A 21,015-nucleotide genomic window follows, 5' to 3' on the forward strand; every position below is an offset into this window, starting at 1 on the left:
GCTAATACTTTCATTCTATTTGTCTGCAACCATTCTATTAAAACTGACTTGCTACTATCTCTAGTAAAATCTAATTTTCAAAGTATACATATAACTAACACCTTATCCTTGCCTAGAAATATAATTTATTTCAAACAAACGTTTTCAGCCTGATTCACAGGCCATCTTCAGATTGAGAACCAAATTTGAATTAAAGGATTCCATTAATGGAATACAAAATTCAAAATTAAATAAGCAATGGAATAAGATTAAATAAACAAATTAAATATGAAATAACCAACAGAGTAACATAAAATAAAAACATAAAAATGTAAAAAATGTACATAGAAGTATTAAGAATTACAATTATTAACACATTTAATAAAATTACTATTTTGACTGGTTAGAGCTCTTATTAAATTTCTTAACTATAAACTTCCATGCAGAGGGAAGACTTTCTGCGTACCTCGCATTTAAACAGCCTTCTAGTATTTTACTCCTATAAATCTGCAACTTTTCAGCTGTCAACGCCAAAGATGGGGAAGATAAAGGTTCTATGACAGCTGCCTCATTCCATTTGACTACAGATCCTGGTGCTTGTGCCATTTGGGACAAAATTGTTGCATTAGACTCCTTTCTGATATAACTATGTTCTTTGATTCTAAGTCCCAAACTCTTGGTGGTTACTCCAATATAGTCTTTTTTAATGCCCAATTGCATATTTTCATAAGGAATTCTATAAACCCCTGCTTTCTCCTCTGACATTATAACATCCTTATCATTTCTGAGGATTTTGTATAAATTAGGGGCCCATTTTATAAGCATTCTTGAACCTTTTCTGCAAGCAATCTCTTTCATAACGCTATTCATGCTTTCATTATATGTAAATTTTACAATTCCAGTGGGAGCATTTTTAAAAGACCCTTTCTTGTTGTTCACTTCATACTTCCTAACCATTCCCAGAATTGCACTTTTTCGGTAACCTAGGGTCTTGGCCACACTCATTATTCTATTTATTTCTTTACTTCTGTCTTGTACTATTTCACAATACAAAAATGCCCTTCTTATTAAAACTCTGAAAGCTGAAATTTTATATTTATACGCAATATGCAATTTTGCGTATAAATATAACGCATAGAGCTCTAACCAGTCGAAATAGTAATTTTATAAAATGTGTTAATAATTGTAATTCTTCATACAGTAATACCTCGACTTACGCGAATCCGGAGTTACGCGATTTTCAAATCTCGTCGATTCGTCTTTTGTTTGAGCGTCATGCAACTCTCGATTACTCACTCCCCCCCACACTATTGTTTGGCTTACATGTTCGGACATGTTGCGCGGAATCGACACATAGCTACAATTTATTTTGTGTTATTTATTTCTGTGTTTGTTATATCTACGGAGATTCGAGAGACTGTATGTGGTTATTTCTTGTAACCGTGAACAAATCAAAAGACGAGATAAGATTAACGAGAACATTTATTACCTTACATACATCCGACTTGAATTTTATACAAATTGCGAAATTATACCCCGACTTACGTGAATTCGACTTACGCGGTTATCGCTCGGGCCCACCTATCGCGTAAGTTCGGGGTATTACTGTACTTCTATGTACATTTTTTTACATTTTTATATTATTTTATGTTACTCTGTTGGTTATTTCATATTTAATTTTTTTATTTTATCTTATTCTGTTGCTTATTTAATTTTGAATTTTGTATTCCATTAATGGAATCCTTTAATTCAAATTTGGTTCTCAACCTGAAGATGGTCTGTGAATCAGGCTGAAAACATTTGTTTGAAATAAATTATATTTCTTGGCAAGGATAAGGTGTTAGTTATATGTATAGTGATTTGCTGAGTACTTTATGATATTAAATGATTTAACCACCTAAAAATTTCTATAATGTATAATTATTTTTTACCTCCAACAGGTGTCTCTTCAACAGGAGTTGTGATTTTTGGTGCTTCATGAGTTCCAAAAGCAATTTCATTTTGACGATATAACCGATGCCGACGAAGCTGAGCTATCCACTGGTGAAATAAGAGATTATTTTTTACCTAAAAAAGTACAAAATTGGACATTGATAATTTCATTCCTTACTAATAAAATATAAAAAAGAAAAAGTAACAAAGTCAAAAGATAACAGTTTTAATTTAATCTTTCAATGCTCAAATTTTGCATTTACAATAATTTGATAAATTATATTCTTAATTTTATATAGCTAAGCTTTTGATCATGTCTTCAACATTGCAAAATAATAACAATTGTATTTGATATAATTTCTTTGTGTTCTCAGATGATCCATATTTCCTAAACTAATTTAATAGTTCACTTATGTCAAAATACAATTAATTTCAAATCTATTAACTATATTGTGTCTTTCACATTGATAAGCCTTGAATTAATCATAAATTTTATTTTAAATCACCTCTTATCCTTATTAAAATAAATATTTTATTTAGTTGAACCTGTATCTCAAATCTCAAGGAAACAAGTTAGATGTAGGTTTCAAGATGTAGAGGTTTCTATAGAGTAAACAGTAATATGTTTGATTGGAGTACAGTATTTTATTAATACAGTAGCAACTACAATATATACTTGTATTAGATACAAATAAAACATTTTGACATGCCTATTTGACAAACAGAAATAGTTTGTCAATAGTTTCTAATGCCTGACTTTCTTCAGCCAATAAGATGCAAGACAAACTCATAGTCAATCAGAAAAAAGCAGTGTTAATTACAACTATGTTCTCTATTGCAAGAGATGTTTCTCAATTACAATATATGCTATCAAAATGTAGTCATTGAGCTTTGAATTTGTAATTGACAGTATGAACTGTACACCTATTGTTTACCTTTAGATGATAGATAAATTCGTCTGCATCAATATCAATCCTACGATGACGTGGTTTTGAAGAAATAACAGAAAGACCAACATCTACTGTTCCATGTATTTTGCCTCTTGCCATCTAAAATAAAATCAACATATAATAATTTCATTTCTATTGCAGTAGAATTATAATTTAACAATAATTAAATTCACACTATTATTTTAATATTTTAAATGAAAATAAATCATTATATAGTGAAATTTATCAACTGATTTTAAAATTATTAACAATTTTAATTATATAAATGGATTAAATTATGCTTACGCTGGTCTATGTGATATTAATTCATTAATAAATGCTTGGCCATCTAATGAATGTAGAGATAGTTAAGTATGCATTATTGTTTTACTTCTTATTTTTTATACATCTGAGTACTTTATCATTTACTATCACTTCTTCTATCACTAAGTTGATACCATTTTCAATGATATAAATAAGAACATGAATATGTTCATTATTCTTTCTCAAATTTAACATATAATAACAGAGAAATGCATCACATATAACCAAAAACAACCTGTTTCTCAAAATTTATACACATTACAAACTATATAAGATATACCTAAACAAAAACTAATGTGAAAAGATATACTGATTCACAAGGATTTCATTTCCAACATCTGTAAGAGCATGTATTTAATCTACCAAAAATAAACAAAAAATCCTTTGTCCATTTCATTATGCAATCAAGTATATGCCATGAAATGTTAGTTCAAACAATCCATTAATTTATATTTTTTTGCACATTTAAACTATTATAAATCAAATCTTTACTAGATAGTATTAGATTAATATAAGAACCATCAGACAGTTTACAAAGAAATAATTTCTTGTTAAAATACTTTATTTACAATACTAATATTAAAAAAATTTACCAACAAGTAAAACATCAATACTATTTTATGAAATAACAGCACTTACTGTATTACTCTTTTTACAGATATTACATCTAACATTATTCTATTGACTTTCAAGATATTTTGATGGATAACATAATCAAGATTAATTTTTATTGTTTAACAATTGTTCTAACTCAGTCATGAGCAATTCATGGCCCATAAGGTTATAACATGCAGCATCTAGGATTTTGCCAACATAACTTTATTTTCCTTATTTCTATCTCATGGTATTGTGCAGTTCTAATTAAGCTAATATTTGTGACAAGGACTATTCAGAATAAATTTTATTAGTGAAAAAATAGAAATAAACTATACATTATTAGTTTGCATATTGTTACAATATATTATTTTGATACCCAGTGTACTGGTTGTTATTAACCAGTCCTATGTTGTTCCTGAAAATATTCATGTTGACCTCATTGACCTGCGTGGGCGATCCCAAATATTTTCGTGTTTACATTGGAACGTTTTTGATGCTAGATGTCGCTATGTGTCACAATTTTTATATTAAAACAAACTTTTAAAATATAATTTTTTTGTTTCTATATTNCTGCCACTTTATATCCAATTTATATTAATATTGTAATTTTTATCTAAATAAGACAGTCCACTACCCCGTTCCTACATGAAAAATTCCTTGTATAGATGATTTCCATTTTACGTTTGTTTTGGCCGAGCAAATAGTGATCACTCGCGAAACCCCTGTCAACATTCCAGGGAACCCTAGGGTTCCGCGGAACCCAGGTTGAACACCCATGCAGTAGAGCATTGATTATCTGAATCAATTGGTGACGGGGCTGTTTGGAAAATTGATTTTTTGGATAACCGATTATGTACAAAAAAATATATTAACCTATCCCATGTTGAAATTTGTTCAAATTCTGGCATGTCCTTAAGTACCCTTTCATGGTCGCACCAGTGCTGCCAGCTAAAACACACACACCAACAAAAATAATATTGGAGTAGCTCAAGACATAGCCAAAGATTGCAGCACCACAGCACTAGCGGAAATTTAAATTTGCTGACTGGAAAGCTTTCAGTTAATTGACATTTTGGTTGATTGACATTTGAATAATCAATCAACCAAATGTCTATCAACTGTAACGTACTGTATTCATAAAAGGCCATAATTATTAATGAAGTTTGAACTTCTAATAATTATGGTCTTTTATGAATACTTTGTAAGGATAAAACTTTGAAAGTAATTGTGAAATGGCAAAATAAAAAAATGTGACTTTGTAATTAAGAGCAATCTGTTACAGTGCACCAATCAGTGATTAGACAGAATTATCCAACATATAGTTTTATCCACAAAGAGAAGAAAGGAAATCCTGAATTTAGCACACAAATCACTATGTAAAGATTATCTTGGTAGCCAAAAAACAGCTAACAGAATCCATAAAATATTCTTTTGGCCAAACACATGAACTCCTCATAATAAGAACAGAAAAAAACCAATAGAAAAATGCTAAAGCCTAAACTTTCAAGAAAAAGAAAAGCAACATTAGTGCAAACAAACAAGAGAAACCAATTAATTGCACTTTAGAAACCTTGTGATGACTGATAGAACTAATAATAAGCATTTGTAATTCTCTCTCTGCAAATCAATCAAAAATTGCATTATATAACATGTAAATATAGTAGAGTATGAGTTCTCCCCTAGGCAGTCAATAAAATCATTATTATTTGGACAATTAGTTATTTTTGAGTGAATCACTCTCTATAAGGATTCATGTGACCTTTCACAAATATACATCATTAAATACCAAGTGGTTCAAATCTAGTTAACATTTGGATAAAACCTTACACAGCAGGCAAAACCTCAGACAATCCCTAATTAGACCAGAAAAAGCTTTCCATTTATAACACATTAAATTTATTCTTAAGATTCATTAAGAAGGGACTAAAGATTAATCAGGAAAAAAGCCATAAAAAAATATCAGAAAACTGTAAAGCCTTATATCAAGTATTTAGATCATATTATAGGTTCAGAATAGCTTGAGTAGCATCTATTGCAAAGTTAGAAAGGCTAAAAACAATGAAACAGATGCAATCTTTCTAAGAATTTATGGTTACTATCATGATTACATCTCAAAATATAGACTAAACTCACATTCTCCTTAGTTAATACACTCTCTCAACAGAGACTATTATTATTTGTTGGGATGAGATTATCAATAAAGCTTTTATGGAAGTTAAGGAACAATTAGGAAGAGTCCTATTACTTTTTGTCACAAATGGATCAATCATTTCACTTATTTATAGATGCATTAAAACACTAAGTATGACTTTGCATGGAAATGATACCACCAGATGAGAAGGAGAGGCTAAAAGCTTTAGCCATGAGTTAAGTAGTGTTGAACTTAAAATGATAATAATTAAATTATAAATAAAACACTACAACTCAACTATAAATAAAACCTCAAACTTTCAAGAATAATTTGATATCTTTCATCCCGTAAATTTCCACTGTGGATTTAGCACTATTTGAACAATTAAAAACTAATCATAAACAGCAAAAAATAAATATTTCCCTACCTTTATTACCCTGATCAATAGCTGATGAATCTAAAATCCAAGCAGCAACACGATTCTGTTGACCAACAGGACTTCGCACATGAGTACTCTGACGAGAGGTGGGAGTTTCTTTACCAATAAAATTATGTATTCCTGAGATGGGAAAAACTATAATATAAATTTCACATTATTATAAAATTTTATTAAATATTCTTCTAAATATTATAAAATTCAATGCGAAAATTATAATTTAAAAAAAATTTTTTTAGGTTTAACATCAACAAAAATTCAACATGGCATCACAGGCAACAAAAAAAAATTTCAACATCGAATAGATTAAGTATGTTGGTACTAGCAGGCTTTAAAGCCTACAACTTCAAAAAGAATGTATATAGCCTACCAAAAGCCTCTGAAGTTCCCATGTGTCCCTTATCCAGAAGAGGTTGCACATTACTGTTCTAACAATATCTATTGAAACACAAGGAAGCTTTGCTGATACAAAAATAAAATCAAGACTATATATTTAATAGAGTTCACACATCCAAAAAAAATTCTGTGTAAACACTTTCATCCTAGACCATCTTTACTTTTATACAGGGTTCCTACTCAAAATTTTTGTTTTAAATTCCCTGACTTCCCCTGACCAACTTTGTACAAATTCCCTGACCCTCACATCCCTTATAGTTTAGCACATTAATGAAATAAAACAGCATATGATTTACTATGCAAATATACTATTGCTATTTCAACTTTTTAGTTAGTTATTTTTTCTAATTAACAACTACATAATTTTTATAATTGCTGAATAATTAAAATTAAAATAGTTTATCCTGTTATTAATCCACAATCATAAATCTATATGGCTTTGAAAACAAAAATAAAAAGCCATTATTTATTATTCATTAACAAATCCTATATAATTCATGTACAAAAGTATATATTTATTAAATTTATCTCTTAATAAATTTCCTGAACTTTAAAAATAATCTCACAAGTGATGATAAAGTACAAAAAAATTAAAATTATTTATCATTTTTTGTACTTTATCATCACTTTTTTTATCCATTCATTAACATCTGCCCCCAGACTGAGAGTGTAAATGGTAATTGTGAGAGAAAATAAATTTAAAAACTCACGCCAATGTTCGTATAACTTATGGATACAAATTCACTGAGTTCAGCTTTAATAAAGTTTCTTTAGTATTAACACAAGCACTTTCGACGAATGTATAATCGTCGTCTTCAGGTGAAAAGAATAAAATTTTTAACGAGACAAACGTGCAGAATATTCCAAAGGAACATTTGCACGTTTGATTTTAAATATTTTGTTCCTTTGGAATATTCTGCACGTTTGTCTCATTAAAAATTTTATTCTTTTCACCTGAAGACGACGATTATACATTCGTCGAAAGTGCTTGTGTTAATACTAAAGAAACTTTATTAACGCTGAACTCAGTGAATTTGTATCCATAAGTTGTAATTGTGAGATTTGTACAGTTAAAATATTTTCAAGAAAATTTTAATCAATGTTCGATTATTAAGAGTATTACAGGCTTTTCTGTAAAATTCATAATACTGCATAATTAATATGACTGTGTTAAAATTTACAAATAACGGTTGATATTGCCGTATATTATATTTGGGACTTAGTTTGATCTCTGACATTTTGCAGTTCTTTCCTCCCTGTTTTATTTTATAATTCTTCACATAATTAATACTAGTTTTTAAAATTAATCTGCACTATCAATAAAGGAAGTAAATATCTGTAATAATTATATAAACATTAAAGAAAATATAAAAAATACACAAAGTGATTAAATTTATAAGGTCTGATTTTGAATGATTTAAAATACAATCTTACAATGCAACAGAATAATAAGTCTTATATGTAATAAGACTTGCTTATTAAATCTAAAATTGTAAAAAAATGTAAAAATTAAAATTAACTCATTTGTAAGTTTAAAGAACTGCTTGTGAACTAGGTCTTTAGGTATAGCATCAAAAAATAAAAATTGACAAATAGCATTTATGATGCATTCTTTACATTTCTATTATACACATCCCACACATTAAGTCAACATTTCACTGTAAAAGTTTTAATATTCTTATGATCAACAGTGCATTTTTATTTAAATTGTAAGAAAAACTTTATACAAATTTTGAAAAACTGGAAAAACTACATGTCTTTAAGTACAAAATACCACAATGACATGCATTAACCTAGTGTTTTTCAAACTTCACCTTCTAGTAGACCTGTTTAATAAATTTTAATAAGCCATTTACCTAATTTGAATAATTTGCTGTCAACATATTTGCATACTTACACCCACAGGAATCTGTGGACCACACATAGTTGAATAATCTGCTATCTGAATTATCTCAATTACCTAGATGTGAAAATTTCTACTATTCAGCACTACAAACTGTGCAGAAATTTTCAGTGTTTTCAGATGATGCTTTCAATAATATGAAATAAGGAAAGCAGTTAAATATCTCAGAATGGATAGATTGATGAAAGAAGTCAATGCAACACCCAAAAATCTGACATGGAGGGATGCCTCCAAGGAAGACTTTCTACAAGAAACTGACTATTTAGGTGTTAGATTTGTGAAGAAACAATGGAAAACTCCATGTGGCCAGCCATTGGTGAAACAAAAACCTGTGACCAACTACCAGTGTTTTATCCAGTAAGACTTTGATGGGGCTAAGCACATAAGGAAGCCAGTATTAATTACCATGGCCCAGACCCAACTTGTGTTATTTTAAAATTTTAAATAATTTCAAAAAATTATAATGTTTTAATAAAACTATTTAAATTGTAAATGTATGTAATTTTTCTTATTAACTTTAGTTAAAATAATTTAAATAATGTAAAGGAGTGTTTTAGAAGTTAAACAAAATAGCAATAGTGGGAAAATAATTCCAATAATATGAAAATTTTCATTTTTACAATATTTTTTGGTGTTCATTATTTGAAGTTCATCCTTAACTTAAATTTTTGAGCCTTATAAAAATTCATTCTGAGGTCATTGTCACAAATAAATTTTGTATTTTTGGATGTCAAAAAGTCCATTAATTACTGTCTGTACTAAAAATAAAAATAATCATTTACAGCACTGAATTCAATTTTATTTCTATTAATTAACATATTGCATCAAGTTTATAACTGTATATGCTATCCTATGATAATGAAAAATGTGCTTAAATTAAAGTATTCTTTTAATCTAAAATATTTATGTTAACTTATCAGTTTAGTGTTGCATGGCAAATTGTATGGTAGGCTTACTTACTTACATGTATGATTTAATTTGAATTTTCCAAACTATGTAGTATTAATTATTAATCAGTTCATAAATTATAATTTTATTTTGTGTGCAATCATTTCTGGGGAAATTTTGGGTCCTGAAAATATTCTGCATGCCTTTTATAAGTTGCATTCTACCATATTACTTCTTGCTGCCTGCAGATGGCTACACTTGGTCTACCTTATTGTGAACAAAAAAAAATCAATCAACAAGGAGGCAAATTCCCTAACTTTTCATGACTTTTTTTGAACACTAATGAAATCCCTGACTTTCCAGGAGTGGAGGAACCCTGTTTATATTATATCTAAAAATGATTGTATAAATTCCATTAAAGCAAGGTTTTTTACTTATTGAAATGATAGGAAAGAAAGTAACTGAAAAAAAAAAGAGAGAGAGAGATAAAAATCAGATTTACTATATAAAAAAAATTAATAATTGTTCAGTATTTATTCAATACATCTTAAGAGCAAGATGTATATGTATCTATAAACAAAAAAACCACAAACCTGATTTTTAAGTAATGCCAAATAATCTGCCACATTATTGGCCTATAATAATAACACCAATTTATAATTAGATATAAAGTAATTTGATCAGAGGTAGGCAATTATGCTGCCATCTCATGATAATTTTAATAATTACAATAAATTAATTTTTAATTTAGAATTACTGGAAGAAAAGAATTTGCCTGGAGTGTGACTCAAATTCATAGCTCCTGCTTACCATTCAGATGTGGTTGCCAATTACACTACTCAGACCTCCATCTGATTTTTACATCCAGAGCTATTAATTTTATATATAACCATACTGCTCACTCATCAAAAAAATTAAAAATAACAACACTACAAGTGAAAAGGAATGGGACTAAAACATTTGTCAATTTTTAAATGTCACAAAACAATTTTAATTTTCCCATTGATTATCAAGATCATTTTGTACAGTTTCAGCCAGCAAGGTTATTTTTACAATGTTGCATTACCGTGCAAAGCAAAGATGATCTCTCTCTCTCTCTCTCTTTGTGTGTGTGTTGTTTGTATGTGCATGCATGTTTTTAATACATACCTGAGCTTAAAAATTTATATAATTTAAAAAAAAATTTATACTATACCTCAGTAGAAGATTTGGAATATGTCAAGATTCCCTTATCACAGCAAAAGTATCTCTGTAAAATATGTTATGTTACACATTTTTAAGCAAAATATTATTCAAAAATATATCCTAAAATTTTATATATACATATATATATATATGTATATATTAAAATTACTAAAATGTTTAAACAAATGAAATGTTTATACATGGTATATATATATATACACACCATGTATAAACATTTCATTTGTTTAAAAATTTTAGTAATTTTAATAGAATTCTAATTTATATTCTATGTAAGAAAACTTGATCTATACTCAATTAAAAATCATTACTTTTCATTTTTTATATTTTCAGTACTTTTTTTAAACTCAATATATTTTAAGATATTCAACAGTAATTTATTTTATATAAGTTAGTCTTAATATACATTTCCCAAATTTTGTATTTTTGAAATAACTCTTTATTAATTAATTATATAACTGTATACTTACTTTATGCCAACCTTTCAATGGCCATTTCCTTCTTTTCATCATGTAACCTTCAAATTTTTCAGGCTTTTCCTCAAATCTTTGGCCATCTTTAAGACCTTCTAATATTTCCCATTCACTACCTCTTCTCATTTGTCGCCTTTTACTTGGTGCAACTTTTTTTGTTTCTAATTTTTCTTCTTCAATTTCCTCAACATTCAATCCACTTATTAATGGTAAATTTAATGTCAATGATGATTTCATCTGAGGTGGAGGTTCTGACTGAAGAGATGCTTGGGATACACTTGCTGTACTATTGCTAATATCCTATGAAAATATTTAAAAATAAATAAAATTGGTTTATTTGTTAGTTTTTTATAATCAATTTATATAATTTAAAAATAACTAAAAAAACTAAATATCTATAAATCCTCAAAAAGAACCAAATCTATGAACTCAAAAAACACTGAAACAATTTCTTATGCATAATGTCACTATAAGAAAGCCCTTGACAATGTTTTCCTTCAAATATCTTTGCTTGTTTTAAATTTAATTTTTGGTTATATTTTTATTATCTATTTTATTTCATCGTTTATAAGAAAATTTTATAAATAATTGCATATTCCAATGATTTTGAATTTGACCAATTTTCTATGATTTAAAAGGAATATTATTCGTTATTCCTTTTTTTGTTCTTTTACATATGTTATGTTCAACTAAGAACTTAAGGAGAGCCTTTAAACATGGCTAAAAACATTTGTTCTAAATATATTTGAGTTGCTGAAATTTTAAAGGTGTATTTGTTGCTGTTATTATAAACATCACTGTTCCAAATACTGACAAAATACATATAGTAAAAATTTTAGCAAATATTCAGAACTCGCCTATGAAATGAAATGTCTTTGGAGAATGAATATGGTATTTTTTTATGTCCGTAATTCTTTCTTTTGCAGGCATCATATCATATACACTACACAAAAATCTAAGAATATTATTACTTTAAAACAGCACATACATGACAGTACAGAAAGCAGCAATACTAAACACATACCAAATAGGAAATTCTTCAATACAGATATATACATTAACTGTGCATAACCATAACAACAGTTTTTTTGTAACTCTTAAAATGTTCTGTAACTTCTAAACATAAAATAACCTTAAAATTTATAATATCCTATGATAATAATTTAAGGGATGTTTTAACCATGCTTTATGAACCCTTGTTATCAGTTTATTCATTGTTGCCATTGGAGTAGCAAGAGATGTAACAAGAGAGATATCATCTGACAGTATCTCAAACATGTTCAACAGATAAGAGATCCTGTGAACAAAATGGCTAGGCATTCATGAGCTTGATCAAGACACTGCAAGGAGACCCAGTGCCTTGATTAGAAATTTAAATTAATGTACTATAAGAAAATAACAATTAAAACAATTAATGTTTAACATTTAAACTCCTAATTAAACTGATAATATGTAATTGTTAACAGATGTCTGTTTTTTTGTGAAATCAGTTTTAACATGTGATTGATAATAGTCTTAAAACTATCTAATTAACTGAACATAATGATACCTGTAACTCAAACTTGGATTACAATAAGCAAATTCTACTGTATTTATCAGCAATTTATACAATCGTAAATATTCATATCATTTGCTAAATTATAAAGTAAATTATAAATGTTATGTTCTACTTACAGAATCCGAATGACTAGATGTTCTGTCATGATTAACAGCATCATCAGGATTGCAAGCATTACCAGCTAATTTTTGACTTAAATTAGCTGGTTCAGTTGCTATGTGACGAAGAGAAGACATGGGATACAAACATATATACAAAACAATCCCAATTTTATAGTATCTTGAAAATTTAGAGAATATTGAAAAGAAATATGATGATCATTTTATCTGAAAAAAAACTTTTATTTAAAATGATATACTTATAAATTATGATAATATATGCTAAATATCAGAATCTCATATTAAAAACTACTGCACAATAAAAACAGCACATGCCATTTAAAATAAACAACACAATATATAACATGAAATATTTTTATTTTGAGAATAATTATAAAATAAAACTACTTTTATTGGGCTGCAATTTGAAAAAACTGTGGACCTATAAATACCCAGTTGTCCATCTGTATGTCTGTTTGTGTGTCCTTCCTGAATCTTGAGAATAGTGTTAGATAAATTAAATTCAAGACCAGATATGGAAAGTTTAGGGACAGAAAGGCCCAGTTAACTATATATGAACTTCCAATGCAAACTGGAAGTCATGTTATTTCAATTCAAAAATTTTTCCCTGTAAGGAGTTAGATAGATGATGGCATGACTATTGATAACTGGAAAAGTATTACATACAGGAGCAAGACACTAATAATTTGTGGAGGAGAGCATATATTTAAATTAAATAAACTTAAAAAATATGATTAAAAATTGCAGCCCGGCATTGTGATGATGTCACAATAAATAATTGCTCGTTGAACAATAAAATCTTACATGATTCAATTTATGTTGAACTTGAACAATAATATCTTTTCTAAGATATATTAATATTCAAGAAAAGTTATCAAAAGTATTATTTAATTATAGTTGTGTTCAATTTCTGCAGAGAAGTTTTAAGTACACCTTTTCCAATATTTTAGCATCTTCTTTGTTAAGATGATACTAAAATATTGGAAAACATCCCTTAGAAATTCACTCATCAATATAATAAAGACTATTTTTATCAAAAAAGGTATATATACAAGTGTATGACATTGTATTTACAGGATACAATGAATTTTTAACAAAGATTATTTCTCAGTCTGACATTTAGGTTATTGCAATGAAAGTAAAATACTGTATATGTTTCTCCTATACATGTTAGTTTAGATAAAGCAACTTTTAATTTCTTGTATTTTTTCATATGATATAAACCTGAATTAATATTAAAAGTTTATTTTTTTCCTCCTTGTGAAATTCATATTATTTTTAATAATTTGCTCTTTTCTTGTTTTCATCCTTGATAGAATACTTAAAAACTAAAAAGATTTCATTTATTTAAATACTTCCAGAAAGCACCACTGCCAATAGCATTAGAGCTATTGGCAGTGCAAGGACCAGTATATCTATTGACTCTGCTATTGCTAGTCATTTTGGCTGGTTAAAAGCTAAACATTTCATACTAAACATTAAATAACATTTCATAAAACTAAAAAACTAAACATTTGAAACATTTTCTATTACATTTCACTAAACATTTCATAAAACTAATAAACTTTTCTTCAAGAAAATGTTATCATTTATATTAACTAAAATTAAATTTTAAATAAAATTATGTTATCAACATTTGAAATTAAAATCCTTATATGTTTTCACAGTTAATATAGTATATTGTATTTTATAGTAACAAAGCACTTTTTCTGTATGCAAAATTTTTATACTGATGACACATATACAAGTATCATTTTAACATTTAGTGGTTTACAAGTGCCTTTTCTAACGTATTATTTACTATTTTATTGGTAGTTTTCTAACATTACCAATAAAATAGTAAAAGCATATTCAGTGATTTCTCACTGCTTGAATCATGACTTCAACTCTGTTTTATAATATATTGTTATAAAATAACACTATTTTAGGTCATTTATTAATTTAAATGCTGTTATAAAATTTGTAATAGCACATTTACAGAAAATTATTGCTTATACGGTACTGTATAATCAGTTTCTTCTTTTTCAGAATAAGGAAAAAGTATATAAAATATATTTAGACCTAGTATCAACAGCAAGCCAAAACTTAACTTGTAAGATTTTTTTGTGATATATTGAATAAATTTTCATTTTGCTGTAGTAAGAAATAATCACTCATTAACAGAAGTATCCTCTTTTGATATATAATATAATAAATAAATTTTTCCACACCTGATAAAGCAAATTTATCATTTGCAGTCAATTTTTCTGACTGACTTAACATCAAATTTAATATATTTCATAATCTCTCAAAGCCTACTCAGAGGTACACTGTAATTTTGTGTGGCTCATGATTAAAAGGCAATTTGAAACCAGACAGATTAAGTAATGAGTGGGTTATAATCAGAGCTTGTGCTAGACCTAAAATATTATGAGACATTTTGACTCATGGATCACAGGAATATGAGTCAAGTATAAAAATTAAGAGTCAAATATAAATTTATTTTCCGTTAGTCAATGATTTCATGTACTTAAATACATATTTATGATTGAGTTTGATTCAGATTCCTTACTTACAATAGTACAAATCTTAAATATAATTACAAACTTACTACATTTGCTGAGAGAAGTTTTTATTAACAAATGTTTTCAGTCTACTCCTATAGGCCATTATCAGGTTTTTAAATCAGTTGATGGGCTACGGGAGTAGACTGAAAACATTTTCTAATAAAAACTTCTCTCAGCAAATGCACAGGTGTTGTTGTAAGTTTGTAATTTTATCTCTGCTGAGTATTTCCGGACTGTACTTAAGAATATTAGATGAGAATGTTACAAGATAAAAAAAACTTATTTCTTTCTTCTGTCTTTCATGCATTCAAATGCTTCAACAGCTTTACATTTGGAAACTGAAAAAGTGATGATCCTTTAAGATGATTGTTGTCAAGGTTTTTAGATTATCTTCTTTCAAGCAATTTTGCTGAGAGCACTTCATCCAATTATCTGCACTAAATGTTCTCACATGAAGCACTTTCAGTGGTAAAACTAGAATATACAAGTGTGATGAGGTTGCTACAATACATTTATTAAACAAGGTTTCAAATTGATTTATGCTTTTAATTTATTTACACTTTTATAAAATTTTATAATTTATAAATATTAATTATAAAATCTTAAATTATTTTTCATTCCTGGTTGTTATTTTGCTACATCAATTCACTAAATTTAGTTACTTGTTATAGATTTTTGTTCATTATTTGTTAAATACCTTTAATTACTTAATAAGAATAATTGACAAAGTAAAAGATCAATGCATAATAGTATGCTTGCTTGTTATTAATAAGCATTTACCTATCAGTAGTTTCAGTAAATTCAGATAATTAAACTGTTCATCAGAAAAATTAAAGTTAATCACATACTCTGAACTGATTACAGTGTGCACATAAACAAAACAAACAGATTTTTGTTTGCTTTGTTTATGTGCACACTGTAATCAGTTTGGAGTATATCCCAGTTTGGTGAGTGGTTGTTTAGAAAAATTAAAGTAGCCCAATTCCCATTTTCTTTGCATAATATAGCAAACCTGTGTTTTTGGTCATTGGCCCTGTTACTAACAATAGTTAAAGATTGGTCATGTGCATTTATTATAGCAATTATATGTAAATCAGTAAGTGCCTGTACTTATGGTGTTGGGAAATACAATTTGAAACTTTGACTTGCAATAAAAGTGAAATTTTTCTAAGTCTGAATTTCCCAAAATTTCAGTTTTCTTAGGAAATTTGCAAGAAAATGCAAGCCCTGGTTTGTATGTCAATTTTAAATTGTAATTATACTGTATATTCAAATTAAAATTTAAACAGCTTTTCCTTTGTATAAAGTTACTTACCATCTTTAGAAAACCTGAAAAATCCTTTGAGAGCGGCAAACAGAAAAATTGCTATTGCAATTTTTTCTTAAACCATCTGCAACAAGTATATGTATACTTTGTCATTAGTTCTCCCCATTCATTTTCTTTATGTTCAATTTATGTTTTAATTAATATCAGACACTCTTATTTGAATTTTTTATCTTAAAAGCTGATAAATTTCCAGTAATCATCTCCTATCCACATTACCATCAAAGTTTTCTGAAATGTCATTAATACAAGTGACACAATAATTATCATCCAAATAAGCTGTAAACTCATTGACCTTTTCATTGCTACAAAGTATATTTTGACAACTGAATATAATTATACATATAAAACAATAGTTCTAGCTTGACTGTGCAATGTTTCATTTTGTGACAAACGGCAGCATAACTTTATGGCATATGCTAACAAATCAAAAAATAATGATGTCATTACAATACTAGATCGTCTTACCTCATTTTTTTAAACTCTGTAGTTGAGAAATTTGTTTTATATTAATTAAAGAACATTTGTATATAATTTAAATTATTATTAAATAACTTTTGAGCTATAATAATTTCTAAACAGTAATGTAATGAATTATCTGCACAAAATGCTTACTTTCAAATAGCCAACTGTTTAAATTTTTCACAAAGAAATGTTTTCATCCTGTTTTAGGATAGGTTCTCTTCTTAACATATGCAAGTCAAGATTCCAACAAGTTGAAACAATGACTTGTAAATGTTAAGTATTTTATACATATATGTAACCAGAAACACAAGAGGTAATGTTTAATGTGATGAATAAAACAGATTCTCTGCAGCCTACTGGATGGCATAATCATTATAATTCAAGTCTATATTATATAAAGAAGTACATTTTTTGAACTCGTTAGCAACCAAATAACAAAATTTTTGTATCATTTTGCTTCTTTTCTGTTTTATTTATAAAATATTAATATGGGTTATATATTTATAACTTGTAACTATAAAAGTCAAGTAAAGTTTAATGTCTCTCTTGAAAATAATAAATGTTCATTTAGAATGCCTTTTGAAGTTATAAGTATTATAATATAACTTCAAAAGTATTACATTATTGTAAACTGTAATAATCAGGGCTGTGGAGTCAGTAAACAAACACGCGACTCCGACTCCTGATAAATTTAGTAGGCAGACTCCCGACTCTGGCAAAATTAAATACCAAGTCAGTTCATGGGGGGCAGAGAGGCGCTCATAGGGGGTACCCTACTCTGAACTCTGAAAGGAGCCTGGGGTGTTTACTCAAATACTTTTATAGTTAGTATTTTTAATATTTAACTTACATTAATATTTATTTGTATAATAAAATTAATAAATATTTATATGAGGAGAAAGGGGGCGATAAAATTCTACATCTACATATATTCGACAGCATTTGCACTTCAATTTCACCCTTCCAGAAGAGTTAGTCCAACTAAAAAGCATGCAATCTAACTAGCTACGTCAGTTCTTTGTTTGAAAAGAAAAATATGTACTCTGATCAATTAGTCTGACTCATTCAGAAAAAAGAGTACTTATTTAGTGCAGGGATAATAAAGGAATGATTCAAAAATATTGAAATTCAATTGGGTCAAAATAATTTAACTACTAAACACAAATACTACAAAGAATACTACATATTTAATAAATTAAATTGATGCATTTTGTATTTAAAATAAATGAATTATAACAAAATACAAAAAGATTTTAAAAAATTAATAAATATATAATTGGAGAACCAATATAGAGAAAAAGAACAAACAAGGAACTGAAGACAACCTATAGCAAGCCCATGATTACACAGAAGATTACAGTGGCTAGGCCATGTCATAAGGCTTCCTACAATGGCAACAGCTTCACTATGCGGGAAAGGGAAGAGGCCGTCCCAGAAAAAGATGGATAGATGGGGTCACTGAAGATCTTCAGGACCTTGGAATCGAAGATTGGCAGAGGCAGACTATAGACCAAACAAGATGGAGAAAGATTGTGACTGCGAATAAGGACCTCAAGGCCCATAATGCCAGACAAAGAAAAAGAATAAATATATAATAAATTTTCTTTCATTTAAATAAAAAAACTAAAGACATATTGGCTTCTTGTGTAAGTAACAACAGATAAGATTTCCTTTTTTTTTCCTTGGAGTTAAAATACCATGTTTTTCTTTTTTCCATTCTACTATTATATTTACTTTCTTGTCTTTCTTCTGAATTGAGAGAGAGATTAAGACTATGCCTTTGGTGTCACAAAGTTGGAGATCTTGCCTTAAATTCTACTTTAATTATATGTGTATTTATATTATTGTAAACAATTATTATTTAATATTTGGTCAAAAACTGAACAAATTATTTCATTAGCTTCTTTTTCTACATTTTTAAATTTATTAGAGAAAGTTTTAATAAAATTTGTCAATCACTTTGATAACAAAGAATCTTTAAATACCATGCACTCAGAAATGTGCTTTAGGCTTGTGGGAACCTCTAATTCAAATTTTTACATATCAGCAAGTCCCTATTACATAATTATACACAAATTTATAGATATAGTAAAATAAATAAATAGTATTTCCCATAAAGTATTTGTGTGCATGAACACATTACATCTTATTTATTAATTATAATAAAAAAAATATAAAAAATAGATATGAGAAAGACAAAATAGATTAGTTCTAAGTTTTATACACTTCATTTTAAGAACACTAAATTACTAAATGTCATCTGTAATATCAAATATCTCTTTCATTCAATGTATCAGGTAATCAGACAATTTCATATTGAGAGTAAAATTAAACTACATAAAAAAGTTAGATATTTTGGGAAAAATTCCATTTTGCTGGGCTAAAAATTATTGATTGTATTGACATAATCTTTAATGAATATCTTTATAACTTTTTATGTGTGGTTTAATTTTACCCTCAAAATAGTACAACTTTTTTGGTTACCTGATGATAAAATAGTAAATTATTTTCAAATAGATTTATTTGTATTAAACATATTTTGACAGATTTATTGTTTATTTGCATATAACATGGGCAGGACATTTCTTCTCTGTACTAACTAGAATTTATTTTGTTGTACTAATTATAATTAATTTAAAACATTTGGCTTTATTCTCAAACAATAAAGTATATAAAAATCACAAAAAGTTGCTTATTAGTAAAAAATTCCAATTATTTTTGTTTAAGTTAATTGTCTATTGGGGCCCCCGATGACTGCCAAGTCTGACATCTGCTTAAACACATCTGTTTAGAACACTTGGTCCAGAGCCATAATATCTGCCTCCATATTTGGGGTCCACAAGTAAAAGGAATTTTTAACCTGCCAATAAAGCATATGTAAAATTTAACTCAAACTTCTGTAAAGAATATTTCATTTTATACCTCTCATTGTAGTAGGAAATTGCTTAATCTAAAGCTGTTTTATTCATAGCTAAGATGTGTTTTTGTGTAGCTAACCAAATGCCGATTATTTGGCTATATTTTACATTGTCACTTCCAATTTATATTGTTTTTGAAAAAACACTTTGTTTTCAGTTAGCAAACATATTATCAACAACCTATTAGTTTCTGAGATACCAAACAACTCATCAAGTTGTTTGTGTTAAAATTGACAAATCCTGAAGATGAGAGGATACAAAAATGCTGTAATAAAAATCATTGTGATTTAATAAAAAGTGGTTGACATACAAAAGCATGCCTATAGAATAATTACTACAATTTTTTTAATATTCATAATATGTCCAGAAGTCCTATATTCCTCAACGATGCACAAGGAACATGTGTTTGCACATGGTTTTTTAATGGAAATGTAGAAAAACCATTCTCTAATGGCTTTAACAGATATCTAAGTTTCATTAAGTTAGTTAATATAACTTGACTATATAGACTTATATAAGATTTTATAATAAAAAATCTTTAATAAAAAGGAAATTAAATAAATAAATAATTTGTTTGAATTTAAGATAAATTTCAATATTAAATTTCAAAAGTGGGCCCTTGAAATTGAAATTGTGTAGGGCCTCCACAAAAAATTTGTGGAGGCCCTACATTTTTCTTTTAAAATGTTGCCTTGGTCCTAAAACACAACATGTAGACAGTAAGTTCTTGTAATATTCATTCCTTGATGACTTATATTTTTAGTTTTGATTCTGTTATAATAAATATCTAACATTATGAAAAATATGGCCATTGGCCATCTATATATTCTTCTCATACAACAATGTTTAGTACACTTTTCATTCAATATATCAAAAATAATCAGTTACTACAGA

The 21,015-nt window shown here is 27.7% G+C and overlaps 1 protein-coding gene across 1 annotated transcript in view; it reads right to left on the reverse strand.

The window, feature by feature from the left end:
- LOC111625653 (oxysterol-binding protein-related protein 3-like) overlaps nucleotides 1-21,015 on the reverse strand; it is a 148,502-nt gene that overhangs the window by 89,646 nt on the left and 37,841 nt on the right. Inside the window, exons 4-9 of the mRNA XM_023368866.1 lie at nucleotides 12,866-13,075; nucleotides 11,189-11,491; nucleotides 10,711-10,764; nucleotides 2,847-2,960; nucleotides 1,902-2,046; nucleotides 446-1,061 (exon numbers count right to left, since the gene is read on the reverse strand). Of these exons, the coding sequence (XP_023224634.1) occupies nucleotides 446-1,061; nucleotides 1,902-2,046; nucleotides 2,847-2,960; nucleotides 10,711-10,764; nucleotides 11,189-11,491; nucleotides 12,866-12,985 (1,352 nt within the window). The 5' untranslated portion in view covers nucleotides 12,986-13,075. The remainder of the gene's footprint in view (nucleotides 1-445; nucleotides 1,062-1,901; nucleotides 2,047-2,846; nucleotides 2,961-10,710; nucleotides 10,765-11,188; nucleotides 11,492-12,865; nucleotides 13,076-21,015) is intronic.

The sequence above is a fragment of the Centruroides sculpturatus genome, unplaced genomic scaffold (genome assembly GCF_000671375.1).
Source record: "Centruroides sculpturatus isolate CEXI.00-Female unplaced genomic scaffold, Cexi_2.0 scaffold464, whole genome shotgun sequence".
In the NCBI taxonomy this organism is placed as follows: domain Eukaryota; kingdom Metazoa; phylum Arthropoda; class Arachnida; order Scorpiones; family Buthidae; genus Centruroides; species Centruroides sculpturatus.